Source organism: Xiphophorus couchianus, chromosome 21 (genome assembly GCF_001444195.1).
Source record: "Xiphophorus couchianus chromosome 21, X_couchianus-1.0, whole genome shotgun sequence".
NCBI lineage: Eukaryota > Metazoa > Chordata > Actinopteri > Cyprinodontiformes > Poeciliidae > Xiphophorus > Xiphophorus couchianus.
This window is the reverse complement of record NC_040248.1, coordinates 6,924,061-6,942,155: the sequence shown is the minus strand read 5'-3', so window position 1 is coordinate 6,942,155 and position 18,095 is coordinate 6,924,061. Positions and strand designations below refer to the sequence as shown.

General features: G+C 40.7%; 1 protein-coding gene across 4 annotated transcripts in view; it reads left to right on the top strand.

Moving 5' to 3' along the window:
* gli3 (GLI family zinc finger 3) overlaps positions 1-18,095 on the top strand; it is a 122,302-nt gene that overhangs the window by 97,149 nt on the left and 7,058 nt on the right. For 3 of the 4 annotated variants that reach the window (XM_028005131.1, XM_028005133.1, XM_028005132.1), the window contains exons 7-13: positions 2,736-2,940; positions 5,892-6,111; positions 7,772-7,885; positions 9,468-9,608; positions 16,270-16,419; positions 16,534-16,698; positions 16,929-17,219. In XM_028005131.1, the coding sequence (XP_027860932.1) occupies positions 2,736-2,940; positions 5,892-6,111; positions 7,772-7,885; positions 9,468-9,608; positions 16,270-16,419; positions 16,534-16,698; positions 16,929-17,219 (1,286 nt within the window). The remainder of the gene's footprint in view (positions 1-2,735; positions 2,941-5,891; positions 6,112-7,771; positions 7,886-9,467; positions 9,609-16,269; positions 16,420-16,533; positions 16,699-16,928; positions 17,220-18,095) is intronic. The other variant, XM_028005134.1, reaches the window with a different exon arrangement.

Genomic DNA, 18,095 nt, shown 5'->3' with positions numbered 1-18,095 from the left:
ATACATCAATATTTTTGTTTTTGATCATGATTTACTTTTCTTTGAAAGACAAGCAAATAAAAAAACAAAAATGAGAAAACAAGGAAACCCAAAAGAGCTAAGTACGAGAAAGAAAAAAAACACTGCACAATACTTAGCTTTTAGCTAAAATAATGTCCCAGATTTAGCTTCATTTTTAAAAATAAAATAAAATAAAGCGCACACACAAAGAAAACAAACAAACAAAAGCAAATAAAGGTGAAAACTCATGTGCCTTTCAGGACAAAAATGGAAGAAAATTGTTTATAAAAATTATGTTTTTTTGATTTTAGTTATAGGCACTTTTTTAAATGTGCAGATAATCTATAAAAAATATTTAAAGATAAACATTTGGTCAGATTTTGTAAATTTAGAGAAAAATAAATCAGCTGCCATTCAGGGGAAAAGATTTGCATAAACTAAAAAAAAAAAAATCAAGAAAGTTTGGAAGATTTAGTTTTTTGTTTTATGAAACCTTTTTGAAAGGAGTTCATCACTTTTCCAGGTCATGAGAAAATACATTTTTAAAATAGTCAGACTTTGAAAAAGCGCAATGAGAGAAAAAATTAACATGGTCAAGAAATAAGTAAAATATTACATAAATGACTACATGAACCTTTTTAATCTGATGAAGGCCTTTTCAGATCACGAGAAAAATAAATTTATTTTCTGACTTTATGTAAGGGTGCCTGGAATACATGGAGACATTTTAAAAAACCTTAGTGAAATAATATATTTTTTTATTTTAATGCACATTTTTACAATGCCTTAGTTTTTTAAGATGAGGACAAGAAGAAACTTTTGCTTAGATTTGGAAGAAAATTATTTTTTTCCTTGTCTTTCAGGGCATCAGTCCTTTTCTGTGTCCTAAATAAGCTGAATTGACAGAAATGTCCTTTTCAATACAAGTTTTCTTTCTCTGAACACTCTGCTTGTCACAGGATTAAAACCTTGATGATTGTAAGAACAATAGTTATTGTATTGTGCTTCCATCTCCAGAATCTACTTTTACACTCCATAAAGTAGAATGTATTTATTATAGTCGCCCCCCCTTCCCAGGTGGGTCGCGGAGGGTTCAACCCCAGTTTTGGAACCAACTTTTCTTTCCACCACCGTCAGTCTGGCCCATCCGAAAACCTCCCTGGCCCCCTCGAAATTAATGACGCGGTGTGTAACCAGCCGTCCCGTCCATAAATCAAGAGGAAATTAGAGGGACAGTGCTGCTATGAGCCAGGACGCTTCCCTCTCTGTCTCCCCGGTTGGCCGATTTATCATTTGGGCTGTGCATTAATAAACACCGGTCCCATGAGGCTTTGCAGTGATGGCACACAAGCCCCCGTCTCCCACGCTAGGCTCTCCGTCGCTCTCTCTCCACCTCCACCATCCTCCAGTTTTCCACAAGTGGATGCAGCTTGTTTTAGGTGTCAGATGTGTCCGAATCAGAGGTATAAAAGCAGACGTTTTGCAGGAGGCTAGATGGATGTATAGCTTCAGCTGGTGAATGGACAAAAAAATAAGGAAAAAAAAAACTGTCAAGAAATCCCATGTGTTCTATATTGTGTTCTCACATTCCTCCTTACAAGATCCGCCTTACAATAAAAAATGTAAAGAGAGTGGAGGGTGTTGCTCTGGATGCTTCAGTTGCAGCTCAGGCCTGTGGATGCCAGAATGCTACACACACGCACGCGCGCGCGCGCACACACACAACAGCACACTCTCTGATTACCATGTGAAAGGAAGCTCTCTGTAATCGCTGAATGTGTCAAACCAGAGATAGAGCATTTACGTTTTAGGGAGATGGATGGATTGAGGGGGACGTAAATATGCAGGAGGGGGGTTATCGGTTTTGTTTGCCTTTATGAAATAACTCGAAATGTTTTATTTCCAAGTCTTGAGTCACAAAGTCATTGTGTCAGTTCATGCACAAAGCTCGACATCCCCTCAGCGCTGTTTTTTTGTCCCCTCCTTCCATCTCCCCCGTTTTTTTTCTCTCCCTCTCTGTCTTGTTTGTGACATCTCCGTGTGAAAAGACAACAAAAGTCATGTTTTAATCTCTACCCGTGGCTCATTGTGCGCTCGGAGAGAATGGTTGCGCCGTTTCCGCCTTTTACCTTTTCAAACCCCTCTTTGGTATTTCCAGTCAACACTGATTGCATTTGAATAACGAGTCAAATTGGACTTGATTAAATATTACCATACACAGTCAGAGCAATTCTCCAACATAAAAGACATGTTTTCTCCTGGATGAAATGCAAGCAGTGCATCAAGTGACAGCTGAACACTCATTGAGATGGGCCTTTTGTCTGATGATTGACAAAAATGTCATCTGTTAGGGTTTGATTAGGTTAGAGTTTAAACAGAAATGCATGTATGAACCATCAGATGCTTTTTTTTTGGTTGTTTTTTAGCTGATTCTCTTGCCCTGAAGCATCTAATAATAATAACAGGCAAACTTTAAATAGAGACGCATCAATATACAAATTTGCTGTTGTTGCCGACAAGCGATATTTATCAGTATTGTATAAACCATATATATTTCCTGACCATTTTGACACAGTGAAACCATGACCTCAACGCTGACATTGATTCCATCCTTCAGTTAAACATCCCACAATCCTCTGCTGCATCACTATCACATGACCAAACAAACACTACATGCTACCAGCACCTCTGCTTTAAACAACGCAGTAATTTCTTTCTCCATTCTCATCCTCCAGATTCGCGCTTCCCAAGCCCAAGGCTTCCGGCACGGCCCAACAGGAAGCGCCCCTTGACCATCTCTCCGCTCTCTGAGCACAGCCTCGATTTGCAGACCATGATTCGTAACTCCCCGAACGCCATAGTTACCACACTGATGAACAGCTCACGCTCCAGCTCCTCCACCAGCGGCTCCTACGGACATCTCTCCGCCAGAGCAATCAGGTAGCACAGTAGAAAAAGGAAATAAAATCACCCGAAGTTTGGTTGTCAGAGCTGGATAACAGTCGGACGGTGATGGCCATGTTAGATTACGGTTGGTTTGATTTATTTTTAGATTTTCCTGGGTAGAAATCTGACGTCTGCTAGCCTTCCAGTTGAAATCTCCCCCTACAAATTTTAGGTTATCTATTACCTTCCATTAAACTTTCTAAACATTAGCAAATTGTCATTATAAACAGCAAATTTTATTGATTGATTTTATTGTAGTTTGCAAAAGGTTTAATCTTGGCAAAAACACAAAAATATATTTTTTCACTCTTTGAAAGTCAAATCAGGCTGAAGATTTCCTGTATCATTTATATATGACAAAAGAAGAAAAAGGAGAAACTGCTTTCTTAAATGTCAGACGTTTTTGAGTGGCCATTACAACAGCTTAATCTCCCTTTGAAAATTAGTGGATAGAAAATTATGTCTGTGGCTTAATGTGCTAAACATATAGTTTAGATGAGAACATTTTATATATTCTTGTTAAAAAAAATAAAAGAAAGTGGATCGATCTGGAAATGTGAGAGTGAGGCGGCTTACAAACCTGACTCAGTTACACCACTTCAGGCAGGAGGAATGATCCACAAGTCCAGCAAACTATTGTGGAAGGACCCTGAAAATATTTTAAAACTTCTTCTCTTGAAGAAAATGTAAATATATATATATATCTCTCATTTTTGTGACATTTACCAATGAATAATTTTGGTAGTCATAACTGACTCCCTCTGCCCCAAAGCAGCAAAAATTAAAGAAAATAAATGCTTCTGTCTTTTTAGACAGTGTTTGTGAATATGTGGTTTCATCTCTATAGTGACATTGGCTTCTTACCAAATTCACAAAAGACACAAAATGTGTGCTGGTATGTTGATTATTGCAGCAGGAAAATTGTCTGTTTTGCAAAAATATTCATGTTGTTTTAGGCAGGACCAAAGACGCTGTGTATGACTCACAGCTTACAGAAAAATGCGGCATGCTTTCCCTTTATAATGGCATCATAATACATAAATAAAGCGTTTGGCACGAATGAGTGTATGTGTGTGCTATCGTGTCAAACGCCCGTGTGGGTGACGATCTCCCAGCCAGCCAGTCGGCCTGCTTCCCAGGCGGCTTGTGTCAGTCATCCAGCGCACCTCAGGGAAACATCACATACATCATGCACCGGTATCGGTGGAGAGGCAAAGCAAAGCAGAAGAAAAGAGAGGAGAAGAGGGGAAAAACAGCAGAGATCCATTGCCCCACCCTCAGCCATTGATCAGCGATCTGTAAAAGGGAGCTGATCAATCATGCTCCACGCTCAGCCACTGTCCAAATGACAGAATCCAAATAGCCAGAGCCAACAGACTGATGAGTGATATGACAAGCGGATGGGCCTCCAAATGTGTCTCGGTCCATTGATTTCCACTCGGCTCATAATAAGATCAGCAGACATATGGGTCGCGGGTAGAGCCAATTGTCAGTGTGCAGAATGAATGAAGCCGAGCCACACAGATCCATGTTTATCCGGAGGTTTAACGATCGTTACACAGAGGAGGCTTCTGGGATTTTTATGATCAACAAAGTTAGCTCAGTTTGCAGATTAACACAGCGCCTTGCATAATTACTGATGCCCTTTGAATTGTTCCACGTTGTCACATTGCAACCAAAACCTTCAATGCATTTCATCAGAAATCAAAGCAGTGTTGTGTGAAATGAAAGGAAAATAATACATGTCTTTCACAGTTTTGTCGCAAATAACAATAAGTATGACATGCATTTTTATTTTGGTATTTGCTTTTAACACACCATCATACTGGTGAAATATGAAACATTACTGTTCCTGAGCTTAGTCCAAAAGAATTCAAAACTGTAGGTTTGTCTTACATCAGTGCTGTCATTTCAAGACCTTCTTTATTTTATGTCAAAGATTCCTGGTCTAAACAAATCTGTCTAATTTTGATAAAATTCTTAATTTTCAGTTTGTTTTTCAGCAGATAAAAAGTAACTAGAAATGTGCCTTTTTTAGCGCTTCCTATATTAATAATGCATTAATACAAAAAATTTGCCCCAACAAGTGTTTTCAATTCAACAGTGTTGGACTTCATGGCAAAAAAAGTTTGAATATCCCTGCCCTAAAAGGTAATATACTGTATGTGCCTGTCTGAATCAGGTACCTGCCAGATTTTTTAAATTCTTGAATTAAGTCACTAAAAATCATTCAGAAGGCCATAAATGGCCCCGGAACCTCAACTTGGACACCATTGTCAAAGTCCAGAACTAAATCCAAATGAAAAAGGTGTGCCAGGGCCAGAAGTCCGATGTGCACAGATATTATTCATCATGATTTATTCATTCAGATATTTTGCAAAGAACAATGTAGAGAATTTTTTATTTTATTTTTTATGAGATCCTCAAAGCTGGTTGAGAAGAAGCATTGATTCAGAGGGGCTGATACAAAAACACACTACACACTCTTCTGATTTTATTTTTATTTGTGTTGATCACATAAAATTATTATAAAGGAAGTGAAAGTTTGTGACTGTAACGTGACAAAGTGTGAAAAAGATTCAAGCGGTATGAACGATTTCCAGAGAACTGTAACTTACAGAGGAAAGAAAATGTTGTGACTTTATTTACATGGCTCCAAGATAGATTAACGGTTATTTATTATCTGTATTATTTTGCCCAGTGGAGGAATGACACACTGTCTTACAGAAACCACTTGATAATTCACTGTGTTAACAAGCTTTATTTCCCAGCAGCCCCCCTGGTTCCGCTATTACCACACCATCTCATGTCAGATTGCCCTCAGGGTGAGGAGTTATCCAGAACAATCCATTTACTCACTTGAACTTCCCCTTCTTTGGCTCATTGCTTCTGTAATTAATGTTTGAAGTATTGTTTAGAGTTGTTTTACTCTGTCGTCTCTCCAGCCCAGCTTTGAGCTTCCCCTACCCTCCAACTCCGGTGGCGTTACATGTCCACCATCAGCTGATGGGCCGCCAGCCTGGGATCGTGGGCTCCGCCTTCGGCCACAGCCCGCCGTTAGTCCACCCTACGCCGACCTTTGTCAGCCAGCGTCCCGTGCCTGGCATCCCCCCAACTGGTCTCGGCGCCGGCGATCGCTCAGCCATCTCCAACGACTCATCACAGGTGAGCACAGCGGCCTCTGCGATTCATCATCACGCGTTAATGGATAGCGGCGTCGCATGCCAGCCCCTTGTGAAAGGGATCAGCCAAGCAAGCACAGGTACAGGCAGGACCCCCGTCCCCTCAACGCTTTCCTCTCCTGGGACTTTTCTTCCTCTTACTCGTGTTGTTTCTTGTTTTCAGCCTATCGCGCACATGAAAGCGTGCGTATAGCAAACAGCCAGGGGCTTGTTAGCATAGAATCCCTCCGCTGAATCCATTAATCACTAGAGAGAGAACAAGGATGTGGAGAGTGGGGAATATTGACATGGATGGATGGATCCAAAGGGGTTTCCCCCAGTTTTTTTCTCAAGCCTTGCGTTATGTGCGGCCCCGCATTTCCAGTAAATATTCTGTTTATTTCCTTATCATTATCCCATGATTTTCAGAAATTGGACAAAACTGAAGAAAATATTGTTTAGTCAATGCTTGTCTTATGAGACAGTAACAGCTTTCTAACTTCTCCATGTGGTCAGCTTCAAAACAGTGAAACAGACCCCTAGTATGATGTTACTCCCACTGTGCTTAACAGTATTTATAGACTGGAAATTGGCATCCTGACTCCCCAAACATGCATCTTGTCACTGTGGACAGATAGCTTTTTCTCTTTTTAATCCTAAAACTTTCTTTCCACATGCAGAAGCTGTCCCGGTTCAGTTCCCGGCTTCGGTTCCATTTGCAGCATGTCTTCCCCTTCTTCCTGAATAAAGAGTGTCACAAAAACCTTTAAAAAAGATTCATTTCAGTTGAGCTCGAAGTTGTGGATGTTAGAACAAGTGCTTCGTTCTTGCCTCAGAAATGAATAGCTCAAATGCGATGCAAGTTGGAAACACTAAGCATCAAAAAGCTCAACGTTCTCGAGAACAAAACCACTGATCTCACTTGCTAGATGTGGAAATGTTTGGTTTTATCTTCAAAAGACTCCCTCGGCATGAAGCTACCACTACCATGCTTGACGGTTCTACAGTCTTCCTACATTTAAAAGCATCTAGTTGACTCCACCAAACTTATCTTTGTTTCATGTAACCACGAAACCTGTCTCCAGAAGACAGATGGACATCGGAAGATCTCAGTCAAGCCTGAAGGAGCAGACACTTCTTTCCTGACCCTAAAATGAATACCTTAACACAACTCAGAAATGTGTCCTTTAGCAGAAGTGAAGTAGTTGTTTAGTTGTGTGAAAAGCTCAGCATTCTCTGGAATAACACCGTTTCATTTTGCAGATGTCTAAAGGTTCTGTTAATTTTTCTTCTTTCAAATAGCTTATTGTGTTACAGGAATCCTCCCGAGGGCGTATTTAGGCCAGGGCCAAAGCCAGGTCATTCATTGGTGGAATTGGTTCATAAGATTGCTTTAATTGCACTGATTAGGGACGCTAATGTGATACACTGAATTGCATAGTTCTTTGCTGGCTCAGTTTAAAGCTTCAGTTGCAGAAATCATTATGAGTCAACCCCACCAGTTTTGTCTTGTTGATTAAGTAAATAATTGGTTTTGCTTATAAGCATTACATGCATTTTTAATGTTCCTATGAAGGGTAAAACTATTGGGATACTGAGCACGATGCAATTAGAGGGGGAAATGATAAAGTTAGAAACATTTTTGCGTTTTGTCTTTACCAAAGGCCAAACCGACTAGCGAATCAGCTGTGAGCAGCACCGGCGACCCGATGCATCACAAGCGGTCCAAAATGAAACCGGAGGATGAGTTGCCCAGTCCCGGAGCGGTGAATGTGCAGGTGGGTTCTGTCTCCTGAATTAGATCGCCTTAAATTGAATTTTGGACCAAATCTAAATAAAAGGTATGAATTGGACCTTTCTGTTCTGCAAAGTTGCTTCTTATGACTTGGCGCTTTATAAAAAAATTCAATTTGCCATCAGTTACTGACTCTATTGTTGAGTCATTTGTCCAGAACTACAAGCTCAGCATTTCTTTAAGTCCAGGGTTGTTCAAAGTGCACCTTATCTTTTTGTCCAAATAAATTAAACATTCCAGAATAACATCCAATATATTTACTTGCTGCAGAGTTACAGAAGGTAGTTAAAGAACCAAGAACAGCTGCTGACAGTGCGGAGTCAGAGAATTAGATCTTCCAAACAGAGATAACTTTAGTTTCCTTTGCTTTAACACTTAAAAATGTGACCTCACCCATACAGTTTAATCAGGAAATCAATGCATTATTTCTGTTTAGTTTAACAAACATATTTTAATTGAAGAAACTAGAACTACATTTATTATCCACTGACTTGGCAAAATATAGCCAGTGTTTTCAGGACCGACCCATTTTCTATTGGTCGTCTTCCAGGCCTGTGCAAAATCTCTGCACATCTGGCAATAACTTGCACTCACATGTAATTGTTTAGACTGATTTTATACTGCTGTTCTCAACTTGTGTAAATTTCCACTTCTTTATCTTAAATCTGAATTCCTTGGAGTTTCCCATTGTTCCGAGTAGGAGTCAAGCAGAAATTACCAGCTGCAGACACTCATGATCAGTAGTAAGAGTTTTATGGAACTTGGCCTTGTCAAGTTAAGGCATTCCTGAACCTTCATCAACACTCAAAAGATGATGTCCTATAAACTCAAAGGAATGTACCAAATTGTTATTTTCAAAATCCATTGCAGTTTTCTGTTGTATAATCATTCTGCTCTACAAAAATTACATTTCATATAAACTAATATTTGAACTGGACGAACAGTTCAAATATGAAGGATGACTGCCAATCATAATGAAAGTGATGCTTGTACTCAATGCTGCATCTCTGCAAAGTGGCTACAACAGCACTCAATCTTTATTCTTTTGCATGTGGCTGTTTTGTTTGGTGTTTTCTTCTCTTATCACTTTTAGTTTCCAACGCGACACAATCACTTAGCTTTTGTGGGACGAAAGAGAAAATTGATTTTGCTCTTGTTTAATCAAAAAATTTAAGGGGCTTTGAAAAAGTGAAAGCAAAATGTAAGCAAATGGCAGGCATTTGCATTGGTGGGGGGAAAAAAAGAGCTGATTATAAGACGGTAGCTTGAAATAAGCTGGGGTTTGCAGTGGTAGCCTCTTCTGTAGTAGCTCAGAGTCTAAGCATGTCGAGGATCAAGTCTTCCAAAAATCCAGAGTGGCTTCATCTGCTATATTTACCCCTCATAGAGCTGAGCAAGGCCAGACACACATGTTTGAGACATGTAGGCAATAACTCTCTGCTGTGCCTGTGAAGAATCTAATTTATGACCGGTTTATACAATATGTTTGTGAGCTTAAGCATATGTTATTAAACGCCAATAGTGTTACATCGGTCTCAATATATTGGTTCTCACTGGTTATTTAGGACCATCCTGATGGGATGACTCTGGTGAAGGAGGAAGGCGACAAAGACGAGAGCAAACAGGAGCCGGAGGTGGTTTATGAGACAAACTGCCACTGGGAGAACTGCTGCCGTGAGTTTGACACCCAGGAACAGCTGGTACAAGTAAGTATCCACCAGACCTCACAATATGAAGTCTTTCTTCCTATGTAGTCTTCCATAAGTAAAACACATCTAACACAGCTGCCCATCTACCCGGGAATATACCTATCAGCAAACAAACCCCAAGATCAAGCAATATACTAAGTGAAATCACCAAAAACACAAGTACTCCATCTCAGACTCTACAGGTCTCAGTTAGTGGGGGGAATTTTAAATGTTCATGACAGTATAATTAGAAAAAGATTTTTAAAAAGTATAGCTTGTTTGGAAGCATAGCTAGGAGACTGGAGCCATTGCTATAGAAAAGGAACAAGTGTTTATGCCTCTCCATAAGATTAGCTTCCTTTGCAAGACCAGTAATACACAACAGGTGTACAATCCTACAGAGCTGCTCAAAAAACAGACAAGCTGAGGTTTTTTTTCCCTCCACCTATCTCCCCGGACCTCAGCTTCTGTGTCTGGCAGGCCACTGTAGAGTGAGGGCCTTGAGCGCTGAATGTTAGTAATGCTGAATTCCTGATTAGTTTCACGGGTAGTGATAATGGGCTCAGAAGCTGGAGACCCATCTCACAGCTGGATGGTGAGAACTTATTTGGCGGGTTAAGCCTCACAGAATTCTGTGTACTCTACCGGACCAAACCAACTCCCTGTCTGTTATCGTAATTCTCACAGACGCCTGGAGATGGATGTTCCCCGATCATACTTCGCCTGTGGCTCTGTGGAAAGCTAAAAAAAAGGCCATTAGCATAATCATCGTGTCACCCCTACTGTGGCCAAAGGTGCTTTTAGCTTTGCTTTGCAGCATCTGAACCACTTACCCTTCATCTGAGCGGGAAACCAAACTGGAGTTGGACAAGCGATGAAATTACACCCATACAAGCGATGGGGAAGTGCTCACACAGACATGTGCAGCTGAGAAACACATCAGGACACATCTGATAGAAAGATCCTAAGCTCTCCACAGCTGTCTACTTGCCGTCTTGACATCGCAATCCTCAGCTGCGGTGGTAACCCCTATCTATAATTGATATCCTCAGCACGAAATGGGCTTGCCTCCCGTGTTTGAAGGGCTCAGCTCAAAAGGTTGAGGATCTTGACAACTTCTTGCCCCTGTTTCAGGAGGTGGGATGAGTAAAAGCAGTTGGAAAAGGAATGGAGGCGAATATTGCTCACCTTCTCCCCCTGCTGTTCTCACAGCCCGGTTTCCATCATAGGGAAACAATATGTCCTCTTTGATTAGTTTTCATGTTTCTGTCTTGGAATTTTTTTTTCTGCCATCAGACTTTCTGATATGACGTTTTATTTCTCATTTTTAATGCACATGGAGATATGTGGAGAGATGCCAATAACAGTCCTCGCCTACAGACTCCCTGCCCCTCTAATTCAGCAGAGCGGACGGGAAAATGCTCTTATCTCTCCACACCCCCACCCCTCAGTAATAGGATAAGTACAGTATTTGGACCACAGTGGCTCTCTTCACTCTCTGGGAGGGGTTTGGGATGGCAGCTGTGGTGGTGGTGGAGGTGGAGGGGATTTCCATATATCCAAACAATGGCGCGTCCCTTCCCCCGTACTTGTCTTCTGAAACAGCTTCAGGGAGGAAAGGCGTTACGAGAAAAAAAAATCATCAGTTTCCCCTTAGCTGAAGCAGTTTTAATGTTTAAGTTTCATTTTCAGAAGTGCTTGACAAGTCTGTCAAGACGTACCCACTTTCTGAAGTGTTACAAGTAAGAAATCCACAGTGAAATATCCCTTTTTCTTTGTGGTTGGCCTAATTTTTGAATTAAGCCTTTACGCCACCCTCATTGCTCTCCCACTTGAACAAAAGCGCTTCCTGTAGTGCTCTTGATGCATATTTCTACACCCCTCAAACATTCTTTTCACCGGCGTTCCCTTTATCACATGCATATAGGCACTCACGGTGCCACCGATAAGATAAACATCAGATCTATGCAATTTGGCCCACTTTATCAGGCCTACCCAGTCAGCAAAAGCGAGGCGGGTGTCAATTTTGTAGTTTGCGAGATTTATTTGATTTATTTTATTTCTACTCGTTCTACCTCTCCATCGTGGTTTAAGCTCAACATTCTCTAGCCCTCCCCCCTCTTTTTGGGGACGTTTCCCCCCTCTCTCTTGCTCTCTCTCATTTTCTATTTTACTTTCTCCCCTCCTCTTTTTCCCCTCAGAGGGAACACTTTTAAAGATAAGGCCTGGTGGCTTCTTTAATGTATCTCTTGAAGTTGGCTTTTATTCAGCTATTTGTCGCCATAGAGCCCAACCCATTATTGGCATAATTTTCTATTATTATAGCCTTGCTCAACAACCTTTGTTTTTTTGTTGTTGATCTTTTAGAACATTTTCACAGCAGATAAGTCTACAAGGGCACAGTGTGGATAACTTAGTGACATTGTCACTGTATTTAGCAACTTCTCAGACCCTAGTGACTCTTTGAAAAAACAAAACAACAACTTGCAATAAGTCTATTTACTTTTTATGGTGTTATTGGAGATTCCTGGAGTCTGACACTAAAGCAGAAATTGATCTTTGTTTACTAATAATGACCAGCAGGTTTTTGCTGTGGACCCCAACCCTGTCCCAGAACACTCACAGGTGGCCCAGTCTTAGCTCTGAAGATTCAGAATCCAGACTGCAGATGAGCCTTCTGGCTGATCCTTCAATCAGAGCAAGAAGCAAGTGTAAAATTTTCTTTCTCCAAAAAAAACCTCAATACTGTTCCAGGTTTATTTTGGGAAAGGAAGCCCAAATGTTGAGGTTCACTTCTAAAAATCACCACTAAAAGAACATTTTTCAGCCAGTTATTGACTAAAATGCCAATAACAAACCCAATTTATCGAATAGTAGTATGTGAAAGATTTAGATATGGTGTTTAGGTAGACTTTCAAGCAAATACAATATTTCCAAAGTTCATTATTAGGGCTGCTGAAGGTCTTAGAGGTTCATGTGTTTTATCACCAGGTCAAACACACACTTGGCGTTGTAATTCTCTCAGATGGAAAGCTGTTACTCCATGTGTGCAGCCTTGTTAAAACTCCTGTTGTGTGCTTCCCCAGTGTTAAAGAATGATAAACGCCGGCACAGTCTGAAAACACCCCCCCCCTTCAGCCCTCTCTGGCTGCTGGCACAGGCCTTTAATTGGTAAAACGCTGCTTTTTTTGATCATGAGAAGGATTAGGCCCTTATCTGTCTAGAGTATCTTACTCCAAGATGAAAAGACTGCTGAATTACACATGCCAATTTCAGCTCCCTGCCCCCTGCTTCTCATTCGCTTTCTCTCATCCTCCCTCCTTTTCTCACTAACCCACTCTCAATTCCCACTTTCATTTAATCTCTCTCTCTCTACCTCTCTCTCCCTTTCATTGCCTTCCATCTTTTCCTTTTCTGTGCTTTTTTTCTCCCCACCTCCCTTTATACAAAGCATTTCAGCAACTGACATCACAAAAGAGCATATGATTTATTAGGCAATGTTTGATAAAGCTAAACGGTGTTGCGGGTCCCATCGCTTTGTGAAATTGCCTTGTAAACAGACCCTCTTTTCATGCACGCTTGCATTCTAATGCATGAAGGCAGCGTCCCAAAGAGGGTTTGATAAGGAAACATGGAAATGAATACTGAAGTGAACAAATAGTGGGACGTAGCAGGGAAGAAAATGATATGATTTAGTGTATTCCAATATCAAGTGATGGGATGTTGGAATACAGCATGAAGCTATAATTCAAATTGTTAAAGCTGCAAGCAGCATTGAATGACCCTTGCACTTTAGTGGTCAGAAGCTTTGAGCCTGGAATTATTTCCTGTTAGCGTCTGTGACTAATACAAAAAGCATGGAGTTGAACGATCTTTCTTTGAGTTGTGCCAACTTCTTGTTTGGCGACGAAGATTTGGCGAGGACCACAATCCTGTAAGTGTTTGGCTGGGGACTGCACAGAAACTTTTAATGTTCTTGGAGATTTGTTTTTAAAGTCTGGCCATGCCCATGTGCTTAGCCAGGCATCAATATTTTATTGATTTTTATTTCCCCAAACCATTAAAAATGTAATGAATCAGTAAATCTGTTTGCCGTTGTTTGAGTTCACCCATGTAAGATGTACAAAAAGAACCCTTTCATCCAAAATGACCAAATACCTGTTAGGGCTTGAGGTTATTTGTGTTGAATAACATATACCAAATTTCACAAACTTCTGTCAAAGGAGAGTTTAAAGTTATTGAAGTTAAGAAGGTCAAAGATGGACATCATTAACTAGAATAGGACTTTTTGTCAATGATAATGTTGTCAATGATTTTCTGGTTGGCCACAACCACATCCCTAAATTTAAACTTAAGCTTTTGATAACTTTCAGTTCCCCATGCCTTAAAAGAATAATGATTAAGTTTGAAGCTGACACCTCATCTAGGAGGAATTTCTATTAAAGGGAAAAGCTAGAGATTTCAAAAGAGTTTGAAAAGGGACTTATACAAAGTGGCAGACTTCCTGTTCAGTGCATGCCTGTTTTAGAGTAGTTTTTTATTTTATTTTGGTAGATACTTGCCTGTAGAACATTTTGTAGCTCTCCATCAAAATAAGGTGAATGTTGAGGGTGTTGGTCCAAGGAACTGCTGTTTAGGAGTTGTTGAGCCATTTTCCGACTTCTCTTACTTTTATTTAAAAATTTCTTGACTTTTTGAGCATGTTCAACCTGCTATTGATACAACCCAGGCCTTTTTGCCATCTTTGGTGCTGGTGCTTAAGTATGTGCCATATGTTAGTTGTGAACCACAGGGGGCTGAACCAAGAGAATAGTGCCTGCACCTGTGCGTGTGTGGAAGTACACAGTTCATACGTCACAGCCAGTGCCTGTGTCCCTTGTGTCCGTGTCCCATGCGTTTCCTGTCGTGCAGCTCCCTCCTAAATCCATCTTGGTGGCATTTTTACAGTTGTTGGCCGATAAGCTGGCAGGGGGAAGATGAATAACCCACCGCGCCACCGCTATCAGCACCTGTTTGTCGATTTAGCCGACCAACGGGACCTGTCTGCTCAGCATGGAGATTATTGATTCAATAAGAATTGCCATTAGATCATGCCATTAGGTTTCTCTGCAGTCCTGCCCCTCCTTTCACTTCCCCCTGCGGTGTTGCCTGTCCCCTTCACTGTCAGCCCAGAGCCTAATGCATCACGCCCGTCAACGACCTCATTCATTTGTTCAAACAGTAAATATGTGTGAGTGTGCCAGCTGCCAGCGCATGATCCAATTCTACAGCACTCTCCCATCGCTCTCAGCCGCAGGATATCGAACACAGGTCACAGCAGACCGATCGCTTGCCGCCGGGATTCCCTCTTGAAGACGAAGAAAAACAGAGGAAGAGTCAGGTTTTTTTAAGTGCTGGCCAACATGGGGAGGAGATTGATTTACAGTCTCTGATCATCCAATTGTCCAACCATTCTCCCCTGTAGTTCTGGGCTTGTCACTTAAAATTACAGAAATGCCTCACGAGTATTACAGTTGCTATTTGATGATAAAATGCATAGCAATAGTTAATTAATACCTCCTAAAATCTATTGTAAATAATTGGTAAAAACAAATTAGAGATTAGAAGAAGCATAATTAATAAACATAGGCCATCAATATGTATTTAATGACATTTTTTGGTTGCAACATGACAAAATATGAGATATTTAAGGGTATGAATTGGATGGCCACAGAATCATGTTTTAGAGTGAATTAATTGAATCATTTGTCAGCGATTGCCTTTAGTGGGAAATGAAAACCAGTGGGGCGTCTGCTGGATGTCATGGTCATGACTGTGTAGAAGGTTCGAGAAGGCCTGTGGAAGAATCAGTGAGTGCGTGCAAAAGTTCCTGAGTGCGTGCAAAAATCATGTTGTTGACCTTTTTTCTGGGCTAAATCTTTGTTTTTTGTCCTCCATTTTTTTATTTGGTCCCTGGATGCATTATTATTAAAAACAATCCAACAAAGCACAAAATTCTCAAGCTTTTCAACTGAAAGTCTTGTATTCTGTCCTGAGGTTAAAACAAGCTTTTTTTTGCTGCTTCTTAGGAATGTCATAACAGCACCGGTTTCCTTGAGGATATCGCGTCTCTCCGGGTTTAAATTGCCATCAGAAAAGGCGCTCCAGAGGCCACCTCTCTGTTGTCTCTTAAAGAGGGGCCTGATGTTGACTTTTTCCCCAGAGGGTTGTAGCTTTTTCCCCTCCCCTCTTCACCTCTTCTATTCTTTCAACATTTACCACTTTCCTGTTTTTAAACCGCAGTTTAGTGAAAAAAAAAAAAGAAAAACATAAAGTTGAAATGCTTGACTGGACTTACAAAGGCCTCATATTTCAGAAGCTTTGACTGAATTTCTGATTTCTCACCCCTCTGCCATTTCTTGTGCTTCCTAAGCCACAGTTTGGAAGTTGCAACCACAGCACAACTGTCGGCTCTTGTCACAAAGTGACAAGGCCCCAAACTCATTCAAGTGACAGGGTTGGTTTGAAAATCTCACTCAGATCAAACGCAGTCTCAAAAGCTTTTTTTCACTTTGCGAAAGGATAAATTAGTAAAAGGATAAAAACCTGAAAGGGAAATGACCTTTCAGAACAATTAAATGGAGAAGCGCAGTAAAGTTGTTTTTTCAAAATGAACAAAATTTGCTTTTTGTCCCCCTAGCACATCAACAATGACCACATCCACGGAGAAAAGAAGGAATTTGTGTGCCGATGGGAGGAATGCTCTCGAGAGCAGAAGCCCTTTAAGGCACAGTACATGCTGGTGGTTCACATGCGCAGACATACTGGGGAAAAACCACACAAGTGCACAGTAAGGATCCTCATAAATGTCAATGTAACCCTATTTGCAGATGATATTGTATTGTGCATGTTATTATACATGTAAAAAGCTAAAGTGTATGGGATAATTTTTTTCCATCTTCAGTTTGAAGGCTGCACTAAGGCCTACTCACGCCTGGAAAACCTGAAAACTCACTTACGTTCCCATACTGGTGAGAAACCTTATGTGTGCGAACATGAAGGCTGTAACAAGGCTTTTTCCAACGCGTCGGATCGGGCCAAGCATCAGAACCGAACACACTCCAATGAGGTATTAACATTGCTCCATCATCTGTAGGGACAACAGAGGATGTAGGATGTAAACAATACATCCTACAGTTGTATTGTTTCATATTTAAAACCTGACCTCTGTAGAAATAATTGTAAAGTTTGAAAATGGCCCCAAAATGATTTTGATAGTATGTAGAGTTATGACATAACAAATGTGTAGGAAGCCAATTCAAATAAACTCATTCAATTATGATGTTCGTTCTCCTTCAGAAACCGTACGTGTGCAAAATCCCGGGCTGCACTAAGCGCTACACAGACCCCAGCTCCTTACGGAAGCACGTAAAGACAGTACACGGGCCAGAGGCGCATGTCACCAAGAAACAGCGTGGCGATTATCCACGCCCTCCACCTCAGCCCCGGGAACCTGGAGGCAACAGCCAGGGCAGGTCACCTGGACAGCTGCCCCTGGGTGGATACACGGACCAAAGGGAGTACAACCACGCTACCTCAAAACAAGATGAATGTCTACAGGTGAAATCTATCAAGACAGAGAAGCCAATGGTAAGACTTCAATTTTTGCTTAAACATCCACTTTACTGACTCATATTGTCTTTAGTTTACTAACTTTCAAACAGTAATTCATTTATGCTTTCAATGCCTGTGTATTTGAAGAAAGGGTTTTCACACTGACCTCTTCTAATGAATACATCTTTTCCTCTATCCAAATGCTTCGGCATTTCTCTCCATTCCTTTCTAAGGACAGTGGGTAATCAGGTGAGATGGGTTTGACACTACATTCGTTCGCCCTTCATCTCATCCTGCTGCTTTGGAGGAAAGTCTGCCAGCCAGACTTTCACCATAAGCATGCCAAATGTGTTCCCAATCTGGTTCTCCATCTCCAATTCACCACAACCATCCAAAAAATATTATTTCCTCTCTTTTTTTTAGCACTTCTGTTATTTTTATCATTACAATGCTTTCCTGTGAGCACTGCTCATGCCTTTGGAAAAATTCATAATTTGAGATGCACCTTTAAGTAATCAAATGACCAAGAGAATTTCAACCTTGATTGACCTTCATTAATGACCAGCTCAACAAATAATCTTTTTTCATGATCAGTAAACTTGTCATGCTACCTGGTCAAGGGTGGCTTCAACACTCTTCACAGTGGGTGCCGTAACTGAGTGATGAAGTTTAAATATCAGCTATTTTCAGTGTCAATAACGTGTTTAAAATTGAAAAAGTTTTGAAAAGCTATTTTAAAAGAACTGCTTTTAAAATAGTTCTTTTAACTAAACTGCTTTTAAATAGCAGTTACATTTCATACATTTTTTTAAATGTATGGAAAAGTGAGATAGTGAGACTTTCATCAGATAACAGAAAGTTGCTCTCTTTTATTCTTTTAAGCTTTCAACTTCTGCTCTTCATCGAACATGC